The 27,479-nt window shown below is 43.3% G+C and overlaps 2 protein-coding genes across 2 annotated transcripts; one reads left to right on the top strand and one right to left on the bottom strand.

Moving 5' to 3' along the window:
* Window positions 1-4,565: 4,565 nt before the first annotated feature.
* LOC134503420 (urokinase plasminogen activator surface receptor-like) lies at window positions 4,566-13,524 on the top strand. Its single transcript, XM_063312221.1, has 6 exons — window positions 4,566-4,706; window positions 6,287-6,421; window positions 8,696-8,836; window positions 9,806-9,949; window positions 11,380-11,517; window positions 13,249-13,524. Exons 1-6 carry the CDS (start codon window positions 4,637-4,639, stop codon window positions 13,455-13,457), a joined length of 837 nt encoding a protein of 278 aa, XP_063168291.1. The 5' UTR covers window positions 4,566-4,636; the 3' UTR covers window positions 13,458-13,524.
* Window positions 13,525-19,098: 5,574 nt separating this feature from the next.
* LOC134503529 (urokinase plasminogen activator surface receptor-like) lies at window positions 19,099-26,952 on the bottom strand. The gene is made up of 7 exons (XM_063312330.1): window positions 26,845-26,952; window positions 25,672-25,785; window positions 23,202-23,339; window positions 21,912-22,055; window positions 20,716-20,862; window positions 20,120-20,251; window positions 19,099-19,316 (listed from the first exon to the last, which is right to left on the bottom strand). Exons 1-7 carry the CDS (start codon window positions 26,894-26,896, stop codon window positions 19,099-19,101), a joined length of 945 nt encoding a protein of 314 aa, XP_063168400.1. The 5' UTR covers window positions 26,897-26,952.
* Between the last annotated feature and the right edge of the window lie 527 nt (window positions 26,953-27,479).

The following is a 27,479-nucleotide window of genomic DNA, read 5'->3' as shown; positions in this document are numbered from 1 at the left end:
AATTTGAGGATCAAAAGTACCTTCTATTTACTGGGGCTGGGTTGTGCATCACACTATGGGATGTAACAATGTCCTGGTTCCTTCAAGTTATGCCACCCTCCATGGTTTACAGACCACAGTAGTTGTGTTCACACAACACAGCCCAAACTACACAAAGCACATTGTGGCTTAATGCAGTAGTGCAATATATGAATCCAGCGGGCTGGTTACTCCCAGTGACTGCCCATGAATTTAGGTAGAGCTGTTTCCCATCACTGTCGGCCCAAGGCTCTCGTCTAGAGGTGCCAGGATTGAACCAATCTGTCCTTGGTGCAGGGAAGATACTCTGCAGTCGTACCGTGACTCAAACCAAGCTGTAGTCTTGTGGTCTAAATGAAAGTTCTGTTGCTTGTTTAGACTGGAAAGTAGAAAGCCCCCTTTTTATGACATCCTAATTCATAACATTCTTCAATCTGATGGTGTAAGGGACCCAAATTCTATTACTTTACATTATAGGATGTAATTGTGACCAGGCATAAAGGTCTAGGAATCTGGTGGATTGGAGAAGACTCCTAGGAAGACATTCTGGCTGGGTTCACACAACCTGTTTGACCTTAAAATCCAGATAAGAAAGTGCAGTAGTATTCACATAATATGCTATGGTCAAGCAAACCATAGTATGGTTTAATGTAATACCTGTTTGTTTGTTTAAATTTACAGCTATTTGTACTGTGTGCTTCTTACTCACTAGACTCTAGGTCATGCTGGTTCACTAAATGACACCAAACTGGTGGTTAAGACAGTATGTAGCTTCTTGTGACAAGCTGAATCACAAATGACTCAACCTAGCTGAGTATGTTGTCTGAACCTTAGCCTCCTTGTGTTAAAAGTTTAGCCACTAGCTAGTTGAAGTTAGGATTCCAGAGAAGGTGCTGTCATACTAAAATTGACTTATACCTTAAAACCATTCTAAGATTAGTGCAATGTAGCCTCCTTGTGGTTCACCCTGGGCAACTTGGCTCATCATGGCTAAACAGTCTACACATCTGGCTGCTGGACCTCACAAGGATTTCCCAGCAAGAAAAGCAGCATGAACACTGAACTACTATGCCACATGATTTAAAAAAAATTCTAAGAATTATTTTGGAGAAGACCTGAACCTCAGTACAGCAGTTGAAGGAACCTACATTCACGGGCTTTCGCAAGATTGCCCAAATGCCTCATTGCTTGCTTGCTGGACAAACGGTTGCATGTGTTGCAATTTAACTGCCTGGTGTCTGGAAATACTGTGTCCTGTGGCCTAACTGTACATAATACAATATATACTCATTCATTTGCAGAGAAAGGAGGAGACAGGACTGGACCATAGGCAGAGTTTCATCAAAATTGAGATAGCTCTTTTGAGGGGGTATAAAAAAATTGAACAAAGTGATGTGGCATTAAATTTGGCTTATTCAGTGAAAACTGGAGAAGTAGGAAATCCCACCCCTCTGCTTATCCATTTGAAGGAGGTGCTATCCAACTGTCATCCTGGCTTGGCCATCTTTCACTAAGAATGGGTTCCAGGACATCCCTTTGTCTCAGCAAGGTCATCAACTGCCGGTAAGAATATACAAACTAGTGGATCACCAATTCACTTTCTTTAGCTTTTTATTTTAAGCACCCCAATCTGAAATGTCAAGGCTTTGCGCAGCTTTTATTCTTTGAATTCCTTTGCTTGAAAGTTGCTAGGATGTACCGGATCCTGCATTTTATAAGGAAAGGTAGGTAGATGGAGGTGAAGGAGGTTAGGGGTTGGTTGTCTCCAGCAGAAAAAGGATGGGGTCAGTTTTGAAACACTCTTTCTCCTCCTTGCTCTTCATTTGCAATTATCTTTGCTACAGATCCTACTGTGAAGGTCCTGTGGCAGAATCCTGCCCCATCTGGTAGATACTCATTTCTGAAACTGATTGTGGACAAATTCCTTGTCTCCAAAGCACATTATAATTTGCTGTGTTTCCCCCTTCTCTGATAGGGTTGCTATGATAGCTAAAGGGTCCATTGCAATCTTCATTTTCTGTCTTGGCATGGGTAAGTGCAGATTATTTCTCCCTCTCTTCTTGTGTCTGTTTAAGACACATGTGAAGCCCCACAGTCTAAGTATAGTTCAGTATTTGAAATGATATCAATGTATTATTTTAAACTTAAGTTGGATGGATGGTTCATAAAGTTAAAGCAAAGATGAAGTCTTCAAGTTGGGATTGGAGTCTGATGACACATCTATTCAGCTTTCTCAGTGTGGTATGGAAGGGATTTCCTGGTGCCTCCTTCCATTTTTTAAACTTCCACTCCAGCCTACAACCCTGTGGTCTCTCATTTAAGGGCTAACACAGTCTGTGACCTACTAATACACACACACACACACATATATGTATATATGTATGTATGTATGTATGTGTGTGTGTGTGTGTGTGTATGTGTGTGTGTGTGTATGTGTATATATATATATATATATATATTTGAGATCAGTCAAGATCAGCCGAAGACCTTAACACCAAAGACATTTGTTTTTAAACGTCTGGCAACATAGACCCAAAACTTCATGTATTGTTTTAAATAATAAGGTGTATCAATGCTGTTCATTCCAGGCAGTAAAACTACTAAGTTCAAATACAGTCCCTGTTGGATTCCCCATCTATTTAGTGGGCCATACCCTGCATTCTTGTTTTTAAGAACTCCATTTGCACCGGGGACAATGAGAAGGAAACAAGGGTGGCAGGGGAACTCAACACTGGTTCATAGACCCAAGCATCCTTCTTGAACAAGATGTCCAACAGATGCATTGCACTAACTCCCTTCATCTCTAGCCAGCACAGTTTTATATTACTAGGTTGGGAAGGTTGACCAGACTGTTACAGGGCAAACAAAGGGGAATTAAAAATGAAAGGTCTGCATTTGTACAACACACTTAACAGATCAGTTAAGCCTAGTAGCTACCTTTGCACAACATTGCTAAACTTGCTTACCATGAACCTTGATTCATTAACCTCGATTCACTTTGGCTAGTTTATTGTGTGTGTGGCCTAGCATCCTGTGGGAAAGCAGATGGTTTGGTTTGCTTGTGCTGCAGGGCGCTGCAATTTTTATTTCTCTCTAACCTGTTTACCGAAGTAAAAGAATACCTATGACAAGAGTAACAATGTAATGCAGCCTCAACATTAATCATCATCATGACAATTTAAAAAGGGAAAGAAAAATGAAGCCTGGGAAATTATGTTAGAAACAGAAGAACTCCAAAACTGTGACTGGAAAGTCTTTTTCCTGGTTTTTGGGGGGTGGGGTGGGGAATTGATACATTGACAAACCACATACCCAGAAGATACTGATGCAAATCAAATGCGGTCTTCCTCATTCCAGTGTTGTACGATACTTCTTTTAGCTAGTCCCCTTGGCACAAAAATTTAGAATATTGACGTGTTAACAGAGTCCAAATACTGGGGATGTAGCCAAAAATCTTATGCGACTTCACCATGCAGTGATTGCCCCAGAGGCTGCTGAGCACCTTGTTGATTTCAGTCCAAACTGTGGCCAGCCTAGGACAAGCTGAACCCCCTGAGTTGCCCTCCACCAGTAAGGCTGCTGCAACCATCCGGTCTTTCTTAAAGATCCTGTGAGGTGCCCAATACATACAAAGCAGCTTATTCTGTATTAACCTCAATGTAAGAGGACAGGAAACAAGAGCTCCTATTAGTCAAATGAACTCCGCTGATTTATGGTTCAATGTAATGTGCAAACCAGAGAAATGATTAATTCAATGGTTAGCTGAACTTTACTTGTGGTCAAAACCAGAACATCAAGCATATTACAGTATGGTACACTCAAGTAGGAACAAGGGGAAAAACCAGGAGATTAAAGAATTATTATAATTAGAATGTTTTAAAATGAAATTTACAGTCAGAGAATGAAGCATAGAGCAAATCTAAGACACTGCATCTTGTTACAGTCAGGAGAACCAGTAAAGAATGTTAAAAGGAAAACACGGATTGGCTTAGGGAAAATAAATTAATCAATGGCTAGATAATTGGTTGTCTCACAGCAATAGTGATGCTTCTTGACATTTTGGTAAAGCATAGTATCTGTTCTTACCAGTTTGATTAACTCACTTCCCAGGGAAAGTTACCGTGTGCACCAAACCCAACCCAACCCAACCCAACCCAACCCAACCCAACCAAAGATAAATAATTTTTCCCTAAAGTATGAAAAAATGGAGTTACGCCCTAAAGAACTCTACCAGTATATCTGAATAGGTCTCAAAGCCTGCTTGACAGTGTGCCCAGCTTGTCGGTGATGCACAATTTAGCGATTCAGTGCTAGAAATTTTACCACCATCTTAAGGTGGCTATTGCAATCTTCCCAAATTGGTGTGGTACAGAAATATGGGGACTGTCATTCCCAAAATTCCCAGCCAGATTTGGAAAGGCCAGATAATGCAGAACTGAGCCAGGAATTCTCAGAAGTCCAGTCCTACCATATCTGGAGAATGACAGTTTGGAAAGATTATGAAATTATGTTGTGCAGTGGAGATGACGCTGAATGTTGATTCTTGCCATCCATATCTTTTTCTTCAGCCAATAGCTTGGAATGTCGTAAGTGCTTAGTTAATGAAGGAAACTGCTCTATGGCCCAGGTGGAAGTTTGTGGGCCCAGCCAAGATGCCTGCTTCTTTGTGATCAAGAAGTACCATGGATGTAAGTCTTGTTCTATAAAGGTTTTGTGTGTGTGTGTGTATGCGCGTGCGTGCCTTTGAGTCAGCTTTTGACTCCTGGTGACTTCCTGTACTACTTATGCAGCTTTCTTGGCAAGATCTTCAGAAGTCGTTTGCCATTTCCTCCTCCTTCCCAGGGCTGAGAGAGAGGGACTGGCCCAAGGTCACCCAGCTGGCTTCCTGCCTAAGGTGGGACTAGAATTCATGGTCTCCCGGTTTCTAGCCTGATGCCTTAACCACTACACCAAACGGGCTCTTCTTTAAAGGTTACAGAGCTCAAAATACCTTTGCAGTTATTTGACTGCGCTTCTATGTATTTTGCTCCCTGCTTGTCAAAGACAAAGAATGGATTCCTGTTTTCTCTCCAGGTTCTTCACGAGTCAGAAGCAGTTTGTGGACAGGATGGTTTGGAATATAAAAGGGGTTGTAGGTCTGCAGCTCAAAGTATTGATTCCCCTCGCTCAATATTCTCTATAGAACCTTAGGGTGGCATTCCACTGAGGGGCCAGATACCAAGTGGATACCAATAAAGAAAGATTTAAATGACTGTAATCTTGCACAATTGCCCAATCAAATCTTTGAGGTATTTTGCAACCTTGTTTAGAACTTGGAAAGGGGTAGTTTAATAAGTGGTATTGAGAAATCTTTTGTCTCTCAGAGGTCAGTCCTCAACCCCTTGAAAAATGCCAAAGTGTGAGGAAATTTGGAGAGGGTGTTGCTGTTCCCATTCCCCTCTGCATTTTGGATAACAAGCAAACAAAATCAACTCTTAAAATTCAGTCATTTTGCCACCACCCAACTTTTAGCAGCACGATTGCAGGTATTTTGGGGGCACAGGTTACTATATTTGGTTTAGAGAGTAGGTCATCCTAGGCACAGGTGTCTGTTACAAGGCACCATGATGTCCCACATGTCATGATGTTGGCAGATTACATAATCCATGCCATTCGTGTGGTGATGTCACAACATACATGAGATCATATGCCCCCTTGTCCTCCAGAGAATGCCTTTGTGGGTCCAGGACTAAATGGACTAACACTCCAGTGCAACATCTGGGATCTTCTAGGCTAATTTCTTCAAAGCAGCATCAATTCTCTAAAAGCAACTAAGTGATTTTTCTCTAGCTCCTACAAAATTAAATAAGGAACAACAGCTAATAGCTACCAGCTCTCAAAGGCAATTCAATAAGTGTCACCCTTGCAAAGTAGAAGAAGCACACCCAGAAGTACTAGCTTGAACTTTAGTGTAAGGTGACATTAAGAGAATCTTGCAAGTCTGAAAGTACATCTCTCCCCCTTGCCTTTACAGTCCAAGAAACTAGGGAGGGCCCCTCCTGAGATGTTCGCCACCCTCCCATTCCTTTTGCGGACTCAACAGCCTCTTCTCTGACTGTTGTCTAGTCTGTGGCTCTGCCTCTTGTCTCCCAAGGTCATTCCCACATACCATCACAATACAGTAAATCACTTCATAGATTGCAACAAACTGTACAAGATAATTCTACAAATTCAGATAATACTTCTAGCTGATGGTAAGGAATCTCGTAATTTATTCTTGTCTTCGTAGTGAGCGCAGATACAACAAAGCAGGGCTGTGGCTCCTCAAATGCTTGCCGACGGTACCCTGTGGGAGTGAAGGGTTCCTTGTTTCGAGCAATGTGGTGTTGCTCTTCGAATCTTTGCCAGCCTGTGAATTTGCACGGTATGTAAAAAGGCAAGCAACAGATACATGTCAGGAACCCAGAATGTAATGCCTGCTGAGGAAATCTAGGTGGCTTGTGGATTTGTGAGTTTGTAGGAGGGTGATTTGGTGAGCATGAGACAATGTCAGTTGTGTTCAGGGGCAGTGAAATAAAACAAATTTGGCCCAGGATGCAGCAAGTGTTATTTGTACAAAAATGCTGCGTGAGCGAGGATACGTGCAAGGGTGCAACATGCATAAAAAATGGCCAGAGATTTGATCACACTGTCACGGCCACTATCTTGTTTTTTGACCTCACCCTGTGGACACCCACATGCAAGGTAGAAGTCAGCCTTGTGTTCTTTGTATTTTTGGTGCCTTCAAGTCAAATCTTGACTGCTAGGAACTACAGGGACATGTCTCTGCAGTTTTCTTGGCACCATTTGGTTTGCCATCACTTTCCTAGGGCTGGGACTGGCCCAAAGTCAACCATCTGGTTTCATGGGACTAGAACTCAAGGTCTCCCAATTTCTAGCCTGGTGCCTTAACCATGGCACCAAACTGGCTCCCTGTGCTCTTTGGGAATACTTCATTTCAGTTTTGCCAGCGATTAGATAGTTGGTTTGAGGAGGCTGAGAAAGGAAGAGAAGAGAATGCAGACCTAAACAGCCAAGAGGTAGTGGGTGGGTCAGCTGATAACATATCTCATCAACTGTAAGATCAACTGTATAAGAAAGAGAATGATCAATATTTTAGACTGCACTTTAGATGAACAGCCTATTGGGATCCTTACATTAAATCAATGTATTTTATGTGTGGTCAGAATCCTAAAATTACACATAATACCACCCTTTATCTGAACAAAACAGTACAGTTGAGAACTGCATATGTGGATCTGTTTGGGGTAAATTGTAGGGGTGACACAGAAATGTGATTTGCATTTTCTTTTACTTATGTCTTTTACCCTTCTTTTTAAACATACGGTCTTATTACTGTTCTGTATTTTGTATTCTGATATGGCCCAGTGGCTAATCAATAAAGCATTATTCTTCTTACAATAACTGTAACTTATTAAGGAGGCTGGGGATTTCTTATTATAGTTTCCAAGATTCTGGTTGTACCGCCAATTAGCAATAAGTGTTAGAATAAGACTTCCTGACGTCTGTGGTTCTTGCTTCCTTGATAACTTCCTCAGTTTCACAATTTCCCTTCCTCCTTGGGATTTCCCATCCCATTTCCACCCTCTGGATCAGTGTTTCTCAACCTTGGCAGCTTTAAGCTGTGTGGACTTCAACTTCCACAACTGTGGAATTGTGGAAGCTGAAGTCCACACAGCTTAAAGCTGCCAAGGTTGAGAAACACTGCAGGAGATAGTCAATATTTTTGTGGTTGCGCTGCGGGTTAAACCGCTGAGCTGTCGATCGGAAGGTCGGCGGTTCGAAACCGCGCGGCGGGGTGAGCTCCCGTTGCTCGTCCCAGCTTCTGCACACCAAGCAGTTCGAAAACATGCAAATGTGAGTAGATTAATTGGTACCGCTTCGGCGGGAAGGTAACGGCGTTCCGTGAGTCATGCTGGCCACATGACCCGGAAGTGTCCTATGGACAACGCCGGCTCCAAGGCTTTGAAACGGAGATGAGCACCGCCCCCTAGAGTCGGACACGACTGGACTTTACGTCAAGGGAAACCTTTACCTTTTTAGCATGCTATTTTAGTTGGATTCTGGGGAGGAGAGGAGTTGATCCCTTTATTCCCCCCCCCCCATATGTTTTTAATGGTTTCCCCAGATTTGTTAAAAGCATCCCCTTTTTTGAGAGTCCCTCCTTTGCAGTCTGCACCACTAATTTCTTGAATTTGCTCTTAAAAACGGGATAACCATCTTCATTTTTCTTGCTCTTCCTGGGCCTACTGTATGTCTGAAAGACCTTGGGAGCCACAAAAACGATGCTGCGGCACAAAGGGCTTCCCATCCCATTCCAAAGAGATTGGAAGATAGCAAATCGCAGGCTAATCATTCTGGCAGAAGTGTCCAGAATGCTAAGTGGGATTTGATACTTGCAATATCTACTAGGGATATCGCTTGAACTAATTTGTGGGGGTCTCTATCTCCTTCTCTTACTTTTTCATGCACCCTGAAGGGATCAGAAGAACTTAAAAAGATTGCACTTTAATCTTTTGGTAGATTCTGGTAAGTTTGCACAAATTTTGGTGGTGTTTTGATTGCTCCCAGTTATGGAGCTTGATCCGTGAATTGAATGAGTTCTTCCATTCTCCCCTCTCCCTGTCATTTCAAACAGTCAACCGAGATGGATTGCAAAACGGGGTGGTGTGTCAAAGTTGCATTGGGAACCCAACAGAATGTGGTCTGACGGCCCCTTCGATGCAATGCTATGGGAGTGCTGATCGGTGCGTGCAGCTTTCCCAGAGCTTCCTACCAGGTACGAGTGGGTGTCGATGTGCGATAACTCAGCAGGGTGTGCGTGACAAAATACACAACTTTTCTGTTCCTGTTGGTGGACAGGAGGTTTATTCTTGGTTTCCATGCATCATTCTGCAATTTTCTATCATAGTGAAAAATAGCTATTTTCTTATTGAAGAAAGAAAATAATAGAATTAAAAGAAACCTCTCCCCTTAAGGTGCAGCAATTTATTGCATAAGTGTAATTCATGAGCAGTTTGGGAACAATTCAACTCTATCTCTTCGCCACACTGAAAAAAGTAGCACAAATTTAGCAGGAAGCTTTTAATTAAAAGTACAAGAACTCAAGATTTTATTTTGGTTGGTGGACAGGTTTATTCTTGGTTTCCGTGTGTCATTCTGTAATTTTCTATCCTAGTGAAAAATAGCTATTTTCTTACTGAAGAAAGAAAATAATAGAATTAAAAGAAACCTCTCCCCTTAAGGTGCAGCAATTTATTGCATAAGTGTAATTCATGAGCAGTTTGGGAACAATTCAACTCTATCTCTTCGCCACACTGAAAAAAGTAGCACAAATTTAGCAGGAAGCTTTTAGTTAAAAGCACAAGAACTTAAGATTTTTATTTAAGTGGCTGGCCAACCTGTGAATTTACTTCTGAGTAAACACTACAGCTGGACTCTGGCAGTACCATGCTAAAGAAATACTCCAGAGAACCAGTGTTTTAAATCCACTTTTAGTTAGCTACAGAAAAGGTAAATATTGCAATTTGGAAGCAAACTTAGTCTGGAACAGCTAGGTAACCGCTCTGCAATTGCCCTATAGAAAAGTTATATATGTATTTTCTTATATAATAGAGGAATACATGGAATTATTTTCAGGTGAATGGTTAGAGTACTGCATACAAATTTGTAGCTAAAGCGCTTTGAATAGACTATGATGGACTATGATACTGATGCATAACGATCACCAGATGATTGTCCTCTCCAGGAGAAGAGCTAGAACCCATCATAAAAGGATGTGGAAATCGTTCTTTCAAAGATGTTCAGGTGCTCTACCAGATTGGGAGAGATGTTGCCTTTCTCGAGCAAAAGGTCTGTGGCCAGTCCAACTGCAATAATAGGAGTTTTCCAGGTATGTCCAATGAAGCCATTGCCTTCTTTTTTCACCTTATTCTGTCATATTGTCAAGTGCCCCGAATCTTTTGAAGTAGAGTGATATAGAAATAGATGCTTAAATACATTCAAATATAAATAGCTACCCCCCAACGCTATCCAGTCCACCACTGGATGGCAGCAAAGAAGTATGGAAATGTAATGAATTAATAACAATATACTCTGCCTGGAACCTTTACTAATGTCATATTGAGTAATAATTGCACAGTTTCAGTAATTATCGGTTTAATGTCTAATGTATGATAGTGTCTTTTTGCAAAATAAAGCTTTGTTTGATTTTAAATACAATAAAAGGATTATAATAAGACATAATGATAATGATAAAACAAGCATAGAGTGATGTTGAGAGAGAAGGGGGAAATGAATATTTCTATCTATATTCATATATCTGTATACCCTGTATCATTGTTAAATCAAGTTTTTTTTATGGGAAAAAAATAAAAATAGAGGCAGATAAAGAAATGTAATTAATTAGGCTGACTGGTGGTGATCTGGGTTTTTTTTGCAGCCCAGACCTGGTAGCACTACATAAATATATATTTTTCCCCCTGGAAGGAAACTGTGAACACCTTCCTTGTCAGCCCTTTGAGACAGTCCAGAATGGAAATCAAAACCATGAGTACTAGGTAGTCCTCAACTTATGACCATTTGTTTAGTGACCATTTGAAGTTAGGATGGTGCTGAAAAAAATGACTTATGACTACTCCTTGCACTTATGACCATTGCAGCATCCCCATGGTCATGTGATCAAAATTTGTGCGCTTGGCAACTGGCATGTATTTACCGTGGTTGCAGCGTCCTGGGGTCACGTGATCACCATTTGCAACCTTCCCAGTCAGCTTCTGACTAGCAAAATCAATGGAGAACTGTGTGATTTGCTTGACAACCATGTGATTCACATAATGACTTGTGGTTCGCTTAACAACCACTGCAAAAAATGTCATAAAATCGGGTGCGGTCACGTGATGCTTTGTGTAACAATCGCACTGCTTAATGATGAATTTTCCATTTCCTATTGTGGTCATAAGTTGAGGACTACCTTTACTACTTTTACGGTAAGGTTATAGTAACAGACTCTTGCAAGTCCGAAAGCCCTTTTGTGACGCTTTTATGCGGTTGTTCTTGTGTTTTCATACCTTGTATTATATGAACCACCCACAGTTATTTGGAAAAAGGTGGGAATGAATGAATGAATGATGACAAGGAAGACCAACTTTCTACTAGGCTTAGTCGTAAGCGTACAATAAGTAAAACCTCTACCACTATTTAACTGCTACAACTTTCTAACCGCTTCCATTTCACCTGATTTCCTTCAGGCCTCCTGGTTTGCACTTGTAGTTGGTAGAAACCATGATCTCTGCTACAGCTTCTTTTTTTCCCTACCTGCAGAGATACCTGCTGGACAGCCCAATGGGCTGCGGTGCTATACCTGTCGAGATTCAGGGCGTGGGGAGTGCGCCCTCAACAGATTGCAGCTTTTGGAATGCACTGGAGCCATGAACCGTTGTGTGCATATCATAAAAGCAGGTAAAGAGAAGGCCTAGAAATTGAGCAGGTATAAAAGAGCAAAAGAGAGAGAAAGAAAAAACTCTATACCCCAACAAATTGCACGGAAACAGTTTCTTGGCTGTATTTTGCTGCTAGATGAGACACACAGGGAGGCTCTTCAAAAGCTGTGAGATAAACACATTATGTTTTGAGGTTAGCCAATTGCTCTCAAGAGCTGGTTTACACATAACACTTAGCTGGGTTTTTTAAACTATGATTTACTGAACAAGCCATAGAGGTTTGGTTTGTATGTAACTTTAAGCCATTATGACTGGATCACAAACTGTAGTACAGGTAGTCCTCGCTTAATAATCATTTCTTTAGTGATGGTTCGGACTTACGACGGTGCTGGGAAAACCGACTTATGGCTGGTCCTCAGTCTTACAACCGTTGCAGTGTCTCCACAGTTACATGATCACGATTTGGGTGCTTGGCAACCAGTTTGCATTTATGACTGTCACAGCATCCAGCGGTCACGTGATCACCATTTTTGACCTTTCCGGCTGACTTCCAGCAAGCAAAATCAATGAGGAACCACGTGATTTGCTTAACAACCACGTGGGTTGCTTAATAACCGCAGTGATTTGCTTAACGATCCCCACAAAAAAGGTCGTAAAATCTGGTTGGATTTGCTTAATGACTGCTTTGCTTAGCAACTGAAATGCCAGTCCCAATAGTGGTCATTAAGCAAGGACTACTTGTATGCCAGAATTAAACCAACCACTTGATAGCTTAGCATTATGTAATTCAGGGGGATGACTAGGAATGGCTGGAGATTTTTTGGAAAGTTCAAAGCTTTGGTTTTCACACGTACTGTATCAACAAAAGAGGCAGATTGAAATGTGAACGGTGCGATCCAGAAGCACCAGACTGGTTGGATTTTGAGATCTGATCAGAAGCAAAAGTGAAATTATCTGCCGCTGTGTTGAAGCCTTTTGCCACAATCATTTTGCATATTTGTGAATAAACACAAGCATTTTAACATGCCAGTATTTTCCAGAGAACTCCTTTCAAGCAGAGCCAAACCAGGGTAGTTTGTGATACAAGAGACTTTCACTGTTACTATCGCTGTATTTTTGCAAGTGATGAGAAATTCCAGGGGCCCCACAGAGTTCCTGGTGTCTGGATGTAGCAGATCTATCATCTACCATCTACCTGCCTACCTTCTATTTTCTACCTATCATCTTCCTGTCCTGTCCTGTCCTGTCCTGTCCTGTCCTGTCCTGTCCTGTCCTGTCCTGTCCTGTCCTGTCCTGTCCTGTCCTGTCCTGTCCTGTCCTGTCCTGTCCTGTCCTGTCCTGTCCTGTCCTGTCCTGTCCATCTATCTTCCATCCACCCACACTCCTATCCATCCATCCCTATCCAGGCACAGGGCTTACAAAATCATTCCTGTGGTGCAGCAAAATGGCTCCCCTTCAGGACAGTCTGCCTCTCACATCACTACGTGACTTGCAGTTTTATGCTTCTCTCCTCACATCTGGAGGGCATCTCCCACAGAAGCCCATGCAGTGGGTTTGTTTGAAAACAGGCAGTTCTTCTTTTGATGCAAGGTAAAATTCCTCCTGTTGGGGATGGATCTTTGGGCACAGCGTTTTAATAGTGCCATTTAATGGTCTAGGTCCTCTTGGTAGTTCAATCAGAAAATTGCATTTTAAAAAAGGTAAATTTAACCACCGCTCCATGCACTTAACTGCTGTAACTGTTTTCCAGAAAATAAAAGCACAGCTGTGACCACCCAGAAGGGCTGTGCCACGGAATCCATGTGCAGGAAAGACACAGATATATACCTTCGACTGAAGGGAGAAGATTCCCATGCAGAATGTTGTAAAAGGAATCTTTGTAACAAAGCCCACAGTCCTTCCAGCCCAGAAATGATAACAATTCTTGGTTTATGGTTGGTGCTGAAGGTCTGTCAATAGCTATCGTTGGTTCATGTATATCCCAGGTAGTTTCATCGGTGGCACAGAAATAAATTTGGGACATTTTGGTGTGTTTTTGCATCTGCCATTCAAATGCATGACCTTCATTGCCCTGTGTGATCTAAAACTGTTGCCTTTCTTTCTCCCAGTTTGCACATTGAGAAGGTGAAGTCTCACTTGAGTTGACCGCAACTTCAGGCGGGACGTAGATATCTCTGTCTAATATTCTTGGCAACAGTACAGAAGTGGGTTGATGTTGTCTCTCTCCAAGATGTTTTCTCAACGTTCCAGCTGAGACTAAAACCCTGGGGGTTTCCATCCAAATACTAACCAGATATTGATCAGGCAGCAACACTGTAAGTGAAACTATAGAGCATTAAAACGATTGTGCTTAGTAGATAAAGGAAATTCTCTCACACCCTAAGACTGAATCTTCTTGGAAGACTCCTTTCCTTTCAAAGGGAGCAGCCAAAACTGTCTAATGATGTTGGGCAATGATTAGAGTTGCTTCCTCAGCCTTTTTTTTTTTTTAAATAAGGTTAAACATTCAGTCTAGTTTGGATAACTGTAATCAACCCTCGGATTCTGTCAGGTGACTTTTGTGAATGTGGGTGGGCAAATCAAAGCTGCATTCCCCTATGAGAAATGGACGCCGCTAACACACACGGTTGGAGATGCGTCCTCCATCACATCCCACTTTTATCTTTCAGTCTGACAACTTTGGATAGCAGGTGGCAGATGTTTGGGTTTTGGGGTTACCCAGGGCGGACTTGGTTGAAGATTCAAGGTCGATCAAAAGAGTATGTATGTAGGGACTAAGTGGCTTAATTTTGATTCTTGGATTTTTAAATATCACTCGTGTGTGTTGGCAGAGATCAGCGTTTTGTCATCAGATGATAAACAAGCAGATAAATGGTCTTTTATTGCACTAAGCTCGAGACCCTCCTGGTATTTTACAACTGGGAAAGGGTGTCTGAGATGGGTCTGCAAAGTGATTGATCAGTGGGCTGTGTGGAACAGTGAACTCCCCACGCGGAGTGAGCAGGCATTTCTTTTTCCTCCTGGGATGCAGAGTTTTGGTGCGGCCTGGGAAGGAAACAGCCCCACCTCTCCTTAATTGGAGAGGCTGCCCCATAAAAGGGAACCGAAAGCAAGCATGGTGTGGGGGTCGAGCCCGGAAGACAGCAGGGAAGTGGGAAAGAGAAACTACGGCTCAAGGGCGAGCAACTCAGCAGCGTCTTCAGACGGTGAAAGAAAACTTCAATTCTTGGAGCAGCAAGACTGCTGAGAGGCAGAGCTGAGAGACGGGGAGGAAAAGAGGCTGAGGAGAGTCTGCAGAGCCAGCTCCTGACCGAGAGGGCTGTGGCTGCTGGGGAGGGAGAAAAACCCCTTCGCAAGTCTATGAAAATGTGAACAGGGTTTGGCTAAGGGAGCTGAAGACCTGGGGAAATAGAGTGAAGAACTAGTTAATTAGTTAATAAGTTAATTCCTAATTAACTTAGGAAAACAATCTTATATATCTATAACACTCATAGTTTACTGTATTTACTTTTTTTCTCTCTTGCCAATTCTTGGGGCAACTGCCTGGACAAGTCCCTGCAGTTTTCTTGGCAAGGTTTTTCAGAAGTGGCTTGCCATTGCCTTCTTCCTAGGGCTGAGAGAGAGTGGCTGGCCCAAGGTCACCCAGCTGGCTTCGTGCCTAAGGCGGGACTAGAAATCAGAGTCTTCTGGTTTCTAGCCTGGTGCCTTAACCACTACACCAAACTGGTTCTCATATTTACTACAATACTATGTTTAATTTATGGTATGTTGCATAGTATGTAGCAAGTAAAGGAGCTGAAAGAGATTACCTAGAATAGACAGACAGACAGACAGACACCTGGCCACCCCTCTGATACCAAACACTGGCGGTAGCCAGTCAAAAGACTGGCTTTGCACAGCCCACTCACTTTAATGGTGGTTCCTTCATTACTGAAACCCTGACATCATGCTCCCAAAGGATAGAAACAGACAGAGTTGAGAAGACGGAACCAGCTTCAGACTAATCCCATTTAAATGAAAGGCTGGAGGTCATTCTGTCTTTTCTCCTCCAGAGAAGCGAAGGCCGTTTCAGCAAAGAATCTTGTGAAATGAACACTTTTTGCCTACCATCCAACAGGTTCGTAGGCTTTGGGGCTGTTCTCTAAACCTGCCAAACTTGGCCTCCTAGAAGTGGCACTGAATTCCTACGTTTACACTTAACAGGAAGGAAAACCTATCCAGACCTTCCCTTCCCTAGAATTGGTGGGATTTTTGTCACTTGCTCCTAACTATGGCATAAACCTGCCCTGGGTAATTTTTTTTTTTTTTTGACTCAGGCAGGCTTAAGTTGTTCTTCACTGTACTGGCATTACGTGCAGGCTTCCCCCCTTATTCCTGCTGGAAGTTCTGGCAAATCCAGCATGCCTCATTTGCATGTGAATGAACATGTAAATTAAGTTGTCCCACAATGCAACACTGAAGAAGCTGTTTTGCTTCAGTTCCAACACTATCCCAAGCGTTACCCAAGTGGGTAAACTCAGCAGTGGGAAAGAACATCTCTGTGTTCGTGTAAGCTTGGAACACGTAGTCCCCCTCGGCTTTTATGGCGGCCTGTCCCCGCTGCCAGTTTCCTTCCTCACTGCCACTAGCAAGCCTCAGATTTGCTGATACTTCTTTATGGGCACGTGAAGGTATGAGCTCCAAGCACATGCAGGACGATCACTTCTGCAAGGTGTACGCTGTCTCCTTGCGGGGGTGAGATTTGCATTTCTGCATTCAGGCAGGGAGTAAATTCCTTTTTCTCTCTCTGCATATGAATGGGCATGCCAGTCTTGAAATCAGAGACACAGGGCCTGCAAATGTATCACGTAGCATGACACAAAAACTGGGAGAACAAGCTGCTGCTTGGGGATCTGCTGCCCAACTTCAACAAGGCAGTTTGAAAATAATGACTTGAAATGGATTTCATCATGAGCTTCAGACCAGGTAGCCACATAGGAGCATAAAAGCACACCTACGTGATTACAGCTGGGTGTCGTTCAGTGTCTCCCACTTTCTCTGCAAAACTGGAACAATTTCAGGTTTACAAGTTCCAACAGGAACAGAAAAATGAGAGATCCCAAAGATGCATTTCGGGAAAACCAAGTGCTGCTGAACAAGGGGTGCTGCCTGCAGTAGGTAACAACCCATTTACTGCAACAGTAAATAAAGTTTCTCAAACACCTGCTATAGATTTTCCTCTACCCCCCATCATTTAAGGGGACCGAAAGCTCTTTTGCAACCTATAAAAAGCACGATTGCTCCAAGTTACACAAAGCATTGGCTTCCTGTTGTGAGGCATATTCCACAAGAAGAGGATGTGCAGGCAGCCTTGCACTCAGGCTGCCTGTGATGCATGTAAAAAAGGGGGTGGGACTTTGATCACATGGTCACAGCCACCATCTTGACTTTTCTGAACGCCCCCCATAGATGCCTCTGCTGCTCTTTATACTTTTTGCCCTTGATAACTGATACATACTGTATGTTTGTCTGTATACACATTTATATATGAATATGCACCAATTGTGTATAGCACACAACCCGTAATACCCAGCCTATGAAATAATAGCATTAGTCTATGAAGGCTTATAGAATGTTTGTCTTACAAGGGGCAGAACACCCCTTCCTTTGCCTCCTGCTGCAACTGTTGAATGTGGGAAATCTTTGCTTGGAGAACAGCTGCAGCCAGATGTCCTGGTTCATAAAGAGGCAGTGTCCTCCTGCATTGCAGGGTAATTACTATAATGAAGGAGGTGCAGCCAATTCAGGGAGCGGCCGTTTATCTGCAGAAGATGAGTAACATCTGTGGAAATCCTGCTGAATGTTCAGCGGGCAAGTTCACAAGCAAAGTTCTCTTGCCTCCAAACCAACTATGGAAGCCCAATCTGGGATTTCAAAGAAGGAATGAAGGAAAGGTCCTACAGAATGGTAAAGAAAAGAAATTCAAGAGGAAAGCCCTGATCCTCAACCTGTGTCCAAGGTAAGAGCTCCTGGATTGATACCTGAGCTGTTGCAGTGTGTGTGTGTGGAAACATCTCAGATGGGACATGGTGATCCTTTTAAGGTAATCTCAAAGGAGTCTGTTAATGCTAGAAATCTCTCCCAACTTTATTTTATTCTTCATATTAAATCAAGAAAGTGTCTCAAAGTCTTTGAGAAGGCGGGAGAAAGCCATGTTCTAAAGTGGTCCACATGGGAATCTCTCCCCTCCCCATATATGTGGGTGATCTCAGGAGCAGCTGTGTTCTGCATCTCCTCCCCACCTCCATGGATTGAGATGGGACCTCAAAATGTGCCCAGTGCTATCCCCAGCTGTGCTCTTTAGGGGAAGAGGAAAAAAAATAGATGCCCTTCAAAGAAGTTGGTCTGCCATTACTGTTCTTATTGAGGACTTTCTGATAGGTTTCTTTAGAAACCACACTTGGAAAACCATGCTCTCTTCAGCTTCAACTTTCCGCGCAATGTCTATTTTAAAAACATTTAATGTCTGCTCCTTTGCCCTTATAGTATTGACTCTTTTCTTTCTCTCTTCCAGCTTTCCTCTTCTTTATTCTTGCTTTTTATTCATCCATTGATCTTATTTTAATTTAACCCCAAGGAATTGAGAGCATACAGTGTGGTCTATCAATTTCCACTTTAATCATCACGACAAATCAGTGAAACAGTCAGCGGCCTAACCTCACCAGGGGATATTTCAGCTTGGATCTCTGTTCCCACCCAAGATTATTTCCTCCTCCTTTTTGCTCTCCAAAAAAAGAGGCCGGATTGTCATGTGCAATTCTGCTGTGACTCATCTTAGATCAGATTCCAGCTGAGGTGTCTGTTGTAATCCCCTAATGGATGTTTTAAAACTCCAAGGAAAGTGGGGGGCAGCCTGCCAATCATGAGACTGTAGAAATGTAGTTGAATTTTACTACGTTTTCTGGTCCTTATGGGAACCCTAAAAGGTGTAACAGATCAATGAAATATTCTCATCTGATCCTCCCTAAGCCTGCACTCAGCAACCTTTTCACATCGTAGTCATCTTCCTGTTTTTTTGTTTTTTGTTTTAATTTAAACAGGGACTAAACTCCGGTAAGTTTTCATGATTTGGCTAGGTCATGACATTATGGCCACTTTTTATGTTACCTATTTTAACCTGCCTAACCCGCTTCCTCTTCCATCCCCCCTCCCTCTATTGAAACATTTCTACATTAAAAGGCAGGGAAGTCAATCCTAAAGAGGGATCCTAGTTTTCGTCCAGTTTATCATCATCATTGTCATCATAATCGCAGTAGCATTTTGGGTACGGTTTGCCCATCATTTTATTTATTTATCAAATTTTGCCACTGCCCATCTCCCCCTGAAAGATTATCTACTTTTATCACATCTGTAGGAATTGCTCCTCTGGATAATTTATCAACGTAAGGAGAAAGATCTCATGTAGGTGTGAAAACCCTCATCCAGGACTGTGTGGCCAGGCTCTTCAGCCAGAGGCTGAACTCTTCAGCAGTGTTGCCTTATCTACATGCTTCAGCCCCCTCTGGTTGTGGTTCAAATCATGGTATAAGCAAGGAGATGTTTAGAGGGAGGTGACGGTTAGCTAGTTCAAAGCAATGAACAATGGCACCATCAGCAGGCTAAGAAAGACTCTCGTGCTACTTCTTTCTCCCTGGTCAGGGTCTCCGTTGCAGAAAGGACTCTGGCAGCATATCATGTAACTGATTGGCAGTTTGGGCATCAGAGCTCCATAGAAGGTGGTATCTTGGCAGAGTTCCTGGTTGGCACATCCAGCTCGGATTCTGGTGTTGTGGGTATAATCTGTATCAGAACAAAAGAACGAAGAACAGTCTTGTTTCAGGACGGGAATGCGTATGAATGCTAAGTTTCCCCAGAAGGGCTAAAGTACCTGTTATAAGAACCAGGAAAAGTCGGAGTGGATTAGATGAAGGGCCATTCTAATCCAACATCCTCTTGAAAGGATGAATTTGACAACCATAGTTCCTCCTAGGAGGGATGAATCTGGGGCCTTCCAAATATTTGATGAACTTCTGAATGCTGGCCATCATAGGTAGGTCTGATGGGTGGTAATGTCCAGCGACAAATAGAGGGCCACAGGTTCTTTAACATGGTTTTCTCCCCTATCTTGGCACCCTTGCAACAGATTTTCAGAGCCAAACTGCCCTACTCATGAAGAGTTTTGTAACTAGTAATCATTGCATTTGCATCCAGAATGAAAAGACAAGTAGGATGGACTTTCCCTGCTGAATATATGCCTGCCTTTCAGGGTTATTAAAGGCAAGGAAATCCTTCCAGGAAAAGAAAGTGGAAAAAGATTCAAGATGGCAGCCATGATCCCATGATCAAAGCCCCATGTCTTTTTTACAAGTGTTGAGACACCTGTAAAAAAGAGGTGAAGTTTTGATTGCACAGTCACAACCACATCTTGATTTTTTTTTTTCTTAACACCTGGCCCTTTAGACATGCCTGATTTATAGAGATATTTTGTAAGGTTTAGCGAATGTTTTGAAAGAATGAATGAAGGCCAGGGATCTGGCTAATAACTGCAGCTACTGAGCTGCCACCCAGCATTTCCCCTAATCTTGCATTGTGTTTTGGCTTGCCTAAAACAGTCATGCAGTGGTCCATGGTTCCCATGCAGTCTGCCGGTTGCAGGTTCTCTGTGTTGCATTCACCGTTCCCTTCCTCCAGGCAGCTGTAACATTCCAACCCGTTGGGCTCCCTGGTCAAAAATTCTGAAATGGAGAACATTATCCTGGGAGAACCCCTTCCATCCATCCATCCTTCTCATTCTTTCTCTCCCCTGTCTCCTATACCATCTCTCAGTTTCCCTCCCTCCCTCCCCCCTCCCCCCCTCCCCCCCATTCTTTCTCTTTCTTTCTCTCTCCTGGTCTCCTATACCATCTCTCAATTTCCTTCCTTCCTTCCCCTGCAATGCATCAATGCAATTTACATACTTGAATTATGTAGAAACTGCAGGGAAGCTGGACCTGCAGATTGCTCCAAAAATATAGTAGCTTCATTCTCAAAGCATCCATGCATTTTAAAGTTGGAAAAAGGAATTGTAATTGCTGGGGTTTTTTTTTTGTCTTTTTGCATGCCAACTTGAATTAACCTTGGATTGAGGGTCCTATCCCCTCCAAATTTGTGTCAGCTTCAAAACAGAGACAATTGAAACTATATTTAAGCCTAGGGTCACCTGGGAAAGAATTGTTGTTGCACTTAGAGCCTTCACAGATTCGGATCGCCACATAGCTGATTTTGCTGCCTATGCTGTACGCTAACAGTCGTTCTTCTTTGGGATAATCTCCGCAGCCCTTGATGATAGGCTCCACCAGACCAGTTCCTGTGAAAATGCAGGATATTCAAAGCTCTTGACAAGATCAGAGAGAGAAATGCTTTTTCTTTTCTTCTGAACAAAGCCCTGAATTAATCTCTCTGTTACGAGGGGTAGCAGGTCATATGCCCCAGGAAAGCTCTGGAGTTTTATGTAGTGTGTATGAGTTCTTCAGTGAAATGACCACTTATGGTAGACCAGCCAGTTTATCTATTTTGATGGATTTCTTTTACAGTGTTGGTTCCCCTCTGACACTAGAATGAAACCTATGTTTCTGTGCAATGCACAGAATTTGCAGATTCCTTTCCACGTCGGTCTGCATTTTCCCAGGCAATTTGCAGAGAGATCCCACTGAGCCAAATTTAAATATAATTTAGGTAGATCTGCTGATTAAGCTTGAATAGGTTAAAATAGGGTTGGGAAGTTTGTGGTTCTCTGCGTTACAGGAATCCAGTCATTGTCTTAGCATGCTGTGTGGACCAGACCACCACGTAAGCCATCATGTGGTCTGTTGAGGCATAGCATGTGATGTGAACTCAGCCAGTGTAATTCGCTAACCTGGGTTTAAGGTTTAACATAATGTAGTAGTTATAGTCTCTTGTTGTTGTTAGGCTTATCAGAATGACAGTTTTGTACTACATTTAAATCAACATTCCTGAACAGCGCAACCCAGCATCTGTGCATCTTCTATACCACAGCGGATCTTTCTGATTGGTATAAATTATGCATAATGAGATTTGCATATATGCTGCTGCTTCATGATTTGAATAGCAATTCGATGCCCACGTAGAGTAGCCTATTTGAACACAAGGGACCATTAATCTTAGATATCAGTGCAGCCATTGAAAAGACCTAATTTTTGATCACCACCAATCATATCTCACTCTGGTAGAACATGGTACCCTCCTTACGTATTGGATTTCAAGTTCCGTAAGTTTCAACTACAGTAGTGTTACCTGTTAACGGAGAGCAACCAGCTTTTGGGTCAATGCATAGATGCTTGATCAAAGAATGCTCTTGAAAAAAGAGACTATCTGCAAACTTCTCCGATGGTTTACCTGGCAACCACTGACGAAAGATTTCCACGCAACGATTTTCTCTGCCTCTGCACTGGGCTGTGGGAATGGCAGTCCCTCTACATTCACCCAAGCTGCCGATACAAGTGTAACACTCCAATCCGTTGCGCTTGGCAGTATAAGTGACTGCAAGGGGGTAAGAAAGAATAGATGGAAGCTGTTTCTGTTCTCCTTCCCACCCTGGATTATGTGGCTGTCCTGAATTCTGAAAGTGAAATGCAATCGGAGCAGGAGCAACAGGGTGGTAAGGGGCTTGGAGGCTAAATCCTACAAAGAGCAGCTAAAGAAACTTGGTATGTTAAGTCTAAAAAAGAGGAGGCTCCGCGGAGACATGATAGCAGTCTTGTAATATGTGAAGGGATGTCACAGGCAAAGGGTGTGGATTTATTCTGCATAGTTCCAAGGGTAAGACAAGAAACAATGGGCTGGATGTTTTACAGAGGGAGATCCGAATTGAATTGAATTGAATTGAGGAGGAATTTCCTGACTGAGAAAGCTAGTAAGCTGCAGAACAGCCTGCCTCCTGAAGTTGTGGGTGCTCCATCCCTGGAAGTTTTCAAGAAAAATTGGACAGCCATTTGTCCAGGATGGTATGAGTACTTCTGTACTGGAAAAGGGGTTAGATGACCTCCAGGTCTCTTCCCACCCCTTGATTCTATGAGGAGGACCTGGATCTAGGCACCAGTCCTCTTGAAAGAGGAAATGGATGTGTGAAGATCAGTGGTTAATGCCAGGCAATTGCAGGTGTGGGAATTGGGTTGAAGAAGATCCAGGAGGGAAGAGAATGCTAGCCCGTATATTTGGGACACAGATATAAGGATGCCTGTTCTGCTCTCTGGTGGATCCCTTGTGGTACTGTGAACTCCTTATCTTCTATATTATTCTACATCTTAGCATCACAAATTTGCTAGCAACACTTTACTCAGGGTAGTATCTTTTGTGGGTGAAGGATGAGTATCCTCTAATACAATGGTGGGGGACCCATGGTTCTCCAGTTATTGTTGGACAGGAGGAGAAAAGGCTGTTTGGGTGAGATGCCCTTATAGTGAGTGAGACCCTCCAGTGTACTTGGCAATGGTGCTCCAGATGTTTGTATTCTTTGCATGAGGGATGCCTCAGACCTCAGGTCCCTCTGCACTTGAAGCTATGCAGTACTATGTTGCTCTGATGGGCAGGCAGAGGGATCTCTCTGGCTGGCTTTCTGTGCATCTGGAGTACTCCAAGCTCTGCTTGTCTTCACTTTTGCATGGTTCCCATTCCAGAGGCCCTTACCATTGTAGGGAACAGCATTGCAAAGGTCCTCAGAGCAGCAGTAGATGCTTCGTGAAACAAATCCCCTACGGACAGCGAAGTATAACTGGCAGTGCTGGGTGGTTGCACATCCCCTTTTCAACGTCTCACTCATGGGGCCTAAAGAAGGAAAGAAATTTGACGGCACCTTTCAAGGGTTTTGGTCAAGCTCTCCTTCCTTTCCCTCCTGGCCTTAACTGGAGAGGCTGAGGATTGAACTTGGGACCTTTGGCACGCAAGACCAGCGTGCCTTCATTGAGCTCCACTCTTGCCCATGGTGTAATGACTGCCTATCCAAAACAACAATCAGACTCACACAGGACTTCTATGGAAATCCAATTTAATGATGAATAGTATGCAGGATCACAGGCAAAGCTGAGAATACCAAAAGCGCAATCCAAATTGAACCGGAATTTCCACTCCGACTCCCAATGCAAAACATAGGAGCTGTTACTCAAGAAGTCAAAGTGAAGGCGTCCTTTGCAGAGATGCTGAAGGGCAGAGCAGCCATTTCAGGCAGAACAGATGGCAACTCTCATCACCCTCAACCATTCTGGAGTGTCTAGGGCCATGCTGTGCAAAGAGAAAATCTTGGCCTTAGGTAACATCCTTCAACTGTTGTTGGCAACATAGACTATATGTCACTCTAGACCAGAGTTTCTCAACCTTGGCAACTTTAAGCTGTGTGGACTTCAACTCCCAGAATTGCTGGCAATGCTGGCTGGGGAATTCTGGGAGTTGAAGTCCACACAGCTTAAAGTTGCTAAGGTTGAGAAACATTGCTCTAGAATTCCACGTCTTATGTTAGTCATTGCAGGCTGGAACCTCCAATGGAGAGGAACTTTTAGGTATTAGATCATGGATAGGGAGGCAGTTACTGAATTCTTCTTGGGCTGTGTTTGGCTTCATAGGTCACAAGTTATTCAGGCAGAGTCCCTTGGAGTTCAGCCAGGGATACTCTTATCTCAAATCTTTGCATTTTTAAAACATTCCATCGGTACCTAGGTTGTTTTGCCTCTGGGCAAAGGTAACCATTAGGTGCACATTTAAGGGCTTCCCACCCTTGCATTTAATATTTTATTTGTTGCTCCCATGTTTTCTGTGTGTGTTTGCTTAAGATGGTAGGTTTCCATGCTGCAAGGGATCAAAGGCTGAACTCAGGCAAGGTGAGATGGTATCTCCATCTCTTGTGCTTTCCCCAACCTGGTGGCCCCTCAGATGTACAGTGCTAAAATCTTCATGGGCTGTACTGTCTAGGGATGATGGGAATTGCAATCTAAGCTATCCAGAGGTACTGGAGTAGGATAGGCTGATGTATTATCATTTGGATGCTGCAATGGGCAGGACCCCTGTAGAAAATCTTTCCTTCAATTGGGTTGTCCCTCATATAGATGGGTAGAATTCAGCTCCCTGATTTCTCAGAAATAGCCATCCTCAGCAATCGAGGAAGACTGGCATGGATGTCTTCTCACCACTAGCAACCTGTTGCTTTTAACTTTGGAGATACTGGGGGTAAGCTGGGTCTTCTGTTGGGCACAATCACATGATGGGCTAGAGGAGCTGGCTTAGTTCTGTTCTTACAGTTGAGGTAATAGGCTGAATGGATTGGATCATCGCATTCTAAAATTGGAAGGGACCACAAGGATCATCAAGTCCAATCTCTTGCAGCGTGCAGGGACATCAGTTAGATGATCCACGAGAGATTGCTGTCCAGTCTCCCCTTCAAAGACTAGGATGGACAGTTCAGGATAAGGGACTGTTCCCAGAAAGTGACCTTCCAGATCTTGCAGACTTACAACTCCCAACTGCTCCAGCCAGGACAGCCAACAGCGAGGCATTCTGAGATCTCTGTTCAGGAGCACCTGGAGGCCCCATGTTCCCCATCCCTGACACGGCCCATGGTAGAACATTTCTAGGAGCCAAAGTTCAAACTTCAACATGTTTGGTTGAAAGGGTCTGGTAACAGGGGATTGTTTATTCTTAATCTGTCCAAGATTACCCTGCAGGAGATCCAGGACTGCTATCCTTAACCAGAACAGACTTGGCTTTCCCAGACTAACGCCTTCCAAAGGAACCTGGACTGCCCCTCCCAGAATTATTCGTTAATATTTGGCCAGGAATTCAGGAATGGCAATCCTAGCATACCTGTAGTAAATAAGATAAACTGTGCTTGCTATTAAACAAATGAAACACGGATTGTTCAAACAATCATAATTTGTCATTTGCACTTGCAAATTATATGTAATGTATAATAATAAGTATTCCCAGGTTGGACTACCAACGTTTCAGCTGACTCAATAGCTGTGCCTTTAAGAGCAGGTGACATATGAGTGTTAGCAACTGATAATACTAGAAGCTCTTCACTAAAAACTTCACCACTGATTTCTGCAGATCAAGTCACTTCTAAGGGATTTGGCTAGTCCCTTGGCAACCCTGTTCTCAGGCTACCTACCATAAGTAGCTCGTGTTTCTTCCATGCATACAGTCTCATTCTCAGTACAAATTTGCTCCTGGCTGGTGCAATTTTCTCGAGTCCCCAGACATTTGTGACAAGTCAGGCCTGAAGCTGCCAAATGCAAAATTAAACAAAAATTACTACTGCAGACTAACTGAATCCTTTTCAAGGAAAATTGATTTATCCATGGCAGAGAACCGATCCACTGTCCCTATTGCCTGCCCGTGGAATTCTCTCCTTTTTGTTTAAATGGAGAGGAACTTTTCCTAAACTTGGATTTGCCTACCACAGATTAGGCATCATGTAATATAATATTAAATCTGAGAATCTCCACACTGGACTGCATTTCACAGGAAAGTAAAAGCATCAATAAACAAAGTGAACTCATTTATTCCTGGACTATCTCTTGATTTAGGGTTGGAGAAAAAAGAGGATTCACTTATCCTCAAACAGGTCAGTTGGGATTACTGAAGTTAGTTCAGACAAGCTCATATGTTGTAAGATGGGATGCAAACTGACACGCTAACAAAGCTATATAATGCTGGTGTTGCTGAGAATTCCCTACCTGTACAGCATGGAAGGTTTGGGGCAGGGGGTAGCAAGAGGGGTCAGTGGATGGACTCACCCAGCATGCCAAACCATGTTTTACTGTGGCTTGGAGCACCTGGAATGTCTTTCTATCCAGGCACCAGGGAAGGCATCTAAGGGTGCAAATGTATGTTGCCAAGAATTGGGATGGATGGCTAACCCAGCAGGGGAATAGCGTACCGTCCTTAAGAAAAGAAGATCTGGCACAGGAGATAATAATGCCTACTTTAGAATGAGAACCATGTGGAGTAACTACAGCATGAGTTGGAGACAGATTCAGATCCTCCTATTCTGGAATTAGCAGGCAGAGTTACACTGTTGTAGATGCAAAGGAGAGTATCTCCTTTACTAGTGGCATAGAAGAGAGAATTTGGGCAAATGGGGTTTTTCTCCACCCTGCACCAGAACGACAGGACAAGCCAACGCCTGCTGAAATTGTATCTCCTCCCTAACATTGAGGAGCTCTGCCTCTATTGCATCTTACCACCCAACCCAGGGAGCTGGAAATCAGAATGACCTTTCCTAGCAGAAGGGATAAAGGATTATTCACTGTAGCAAGGAGTTCCCCTGGCAACAACCCACCTGTGGCCGGCAAGGCAAGCAGGATGATGATGAGCTCTGGAGCTGCCTTCATTGTCTTGTTTCTCACCTCTCCAGTCTGTCCCGTTCTCTGGCTTGGCTTGGCAAACTGTGCACTCCTAGTTCTGCGTCTCAGTCCAATCTGATTGAGGCAGCCAGCTTGGCCTAAAACCTGCTTGGCAGCTCCAGAAGGAAAGCAGAGGGTGATGCAACCAATCCATCCATTTCTAAGGTGCTGCCTGGGAACCTGTGCTGGTTTTCTCTGGAACGGATTGAAATGGCACTATTTGGGATGGGACAGAATGGATGAAATGTTTACAGGTTAGAAGGAAAAAGGATATGGAGGATCCAGGGGCAAAAGAGAGCTAGGAGTCCCCTATGTGTCCCCTCCTTCAAACAGAAGGAGTTTTCACACAGCATAGCTGGTTCTCCAGGTGAGGTGGAATCTCTCTGCGTGTTCTCCCCTTGTCCACAGCAGTTAAAAGTACAGTAGCCAAGTTGAGCTGGGATTCACTTGCCTGGAAACACGGCAAGGACACCCATTCTGAGATGTTAGATTGCAACCTGATGTCCTTTAGATCAGTGTTTTTCAGCCTTGGCAACTTTAAGATGAGTGGACTTCAACTCCCAGAATTCCC

The sequence above is a fragment of the Candoia aspera genome, chromosome 10, assembly GCF_035149785.1.
Source record: "Candoia aspera isolate rCanAsp1 chromosome 10, rCanAsp1.hap2, whole genome shotgun sequence".
In the NCBI taxonomy this organism is placed as follows: Eukaryota; Metazoa; Chordata; class Lepidosauria; order Squamata; family Boidae; genus Candoia; species Candoia aspera.
Note: the sequence above shows the minus strand (reverse complement) of the source record. Positions and strands in the feature narration are given on the sequence as shown.

Excerpts from the sequence above, each read along its gene's own strand:
- LOC134503420 (XM_063312221.1), top strand. The coding sequence starts at position 4,637 with ATGGCCCAGGTGGAAGTTTGTGGGCCCAGCCAAGATGCCTGCTTCTTT. Across the intron at positions 4,707-6,286 it reads GATCAAGAAGTACCATGGAT|TGAGCGCAGATACAACAAAG; the intron begins GTAAGTCTTGTT and ends TTGTCTTCGTAG. Across the intron at positions 8,837-9,805 it reads TTCCCAGAGCTTCCTACCAG|GAGAAGAGCTAGAACCCATC; the intron begins GTACGAGTGGGT and ends TGTCCTCTCCAG.
- LOC134503529 (XM_063312330.1), bottom strand. The coding sequence starts at position 26,896 with ATGAAGGCAGCTCCAGAGCTCATCATCATCCTGCTTGCCTTGCCGGCC. Across the intron at positions 25,786-26,844 it reads GCTTGCCTTGCCGGCCACAG|CTTCAGGCCTGACTTGTCAC; the intron begins GTGGGTTGTTGC and ends TGCATTTGGCAG. Across the intron at positions 22,056-23,201 it reads CAATGCTGTTCCCTACAATG|TCACTTATACTGCCAAGCGC; the intron begins GTAAGGGCCTCT and ends ACCCCCTTGCAG.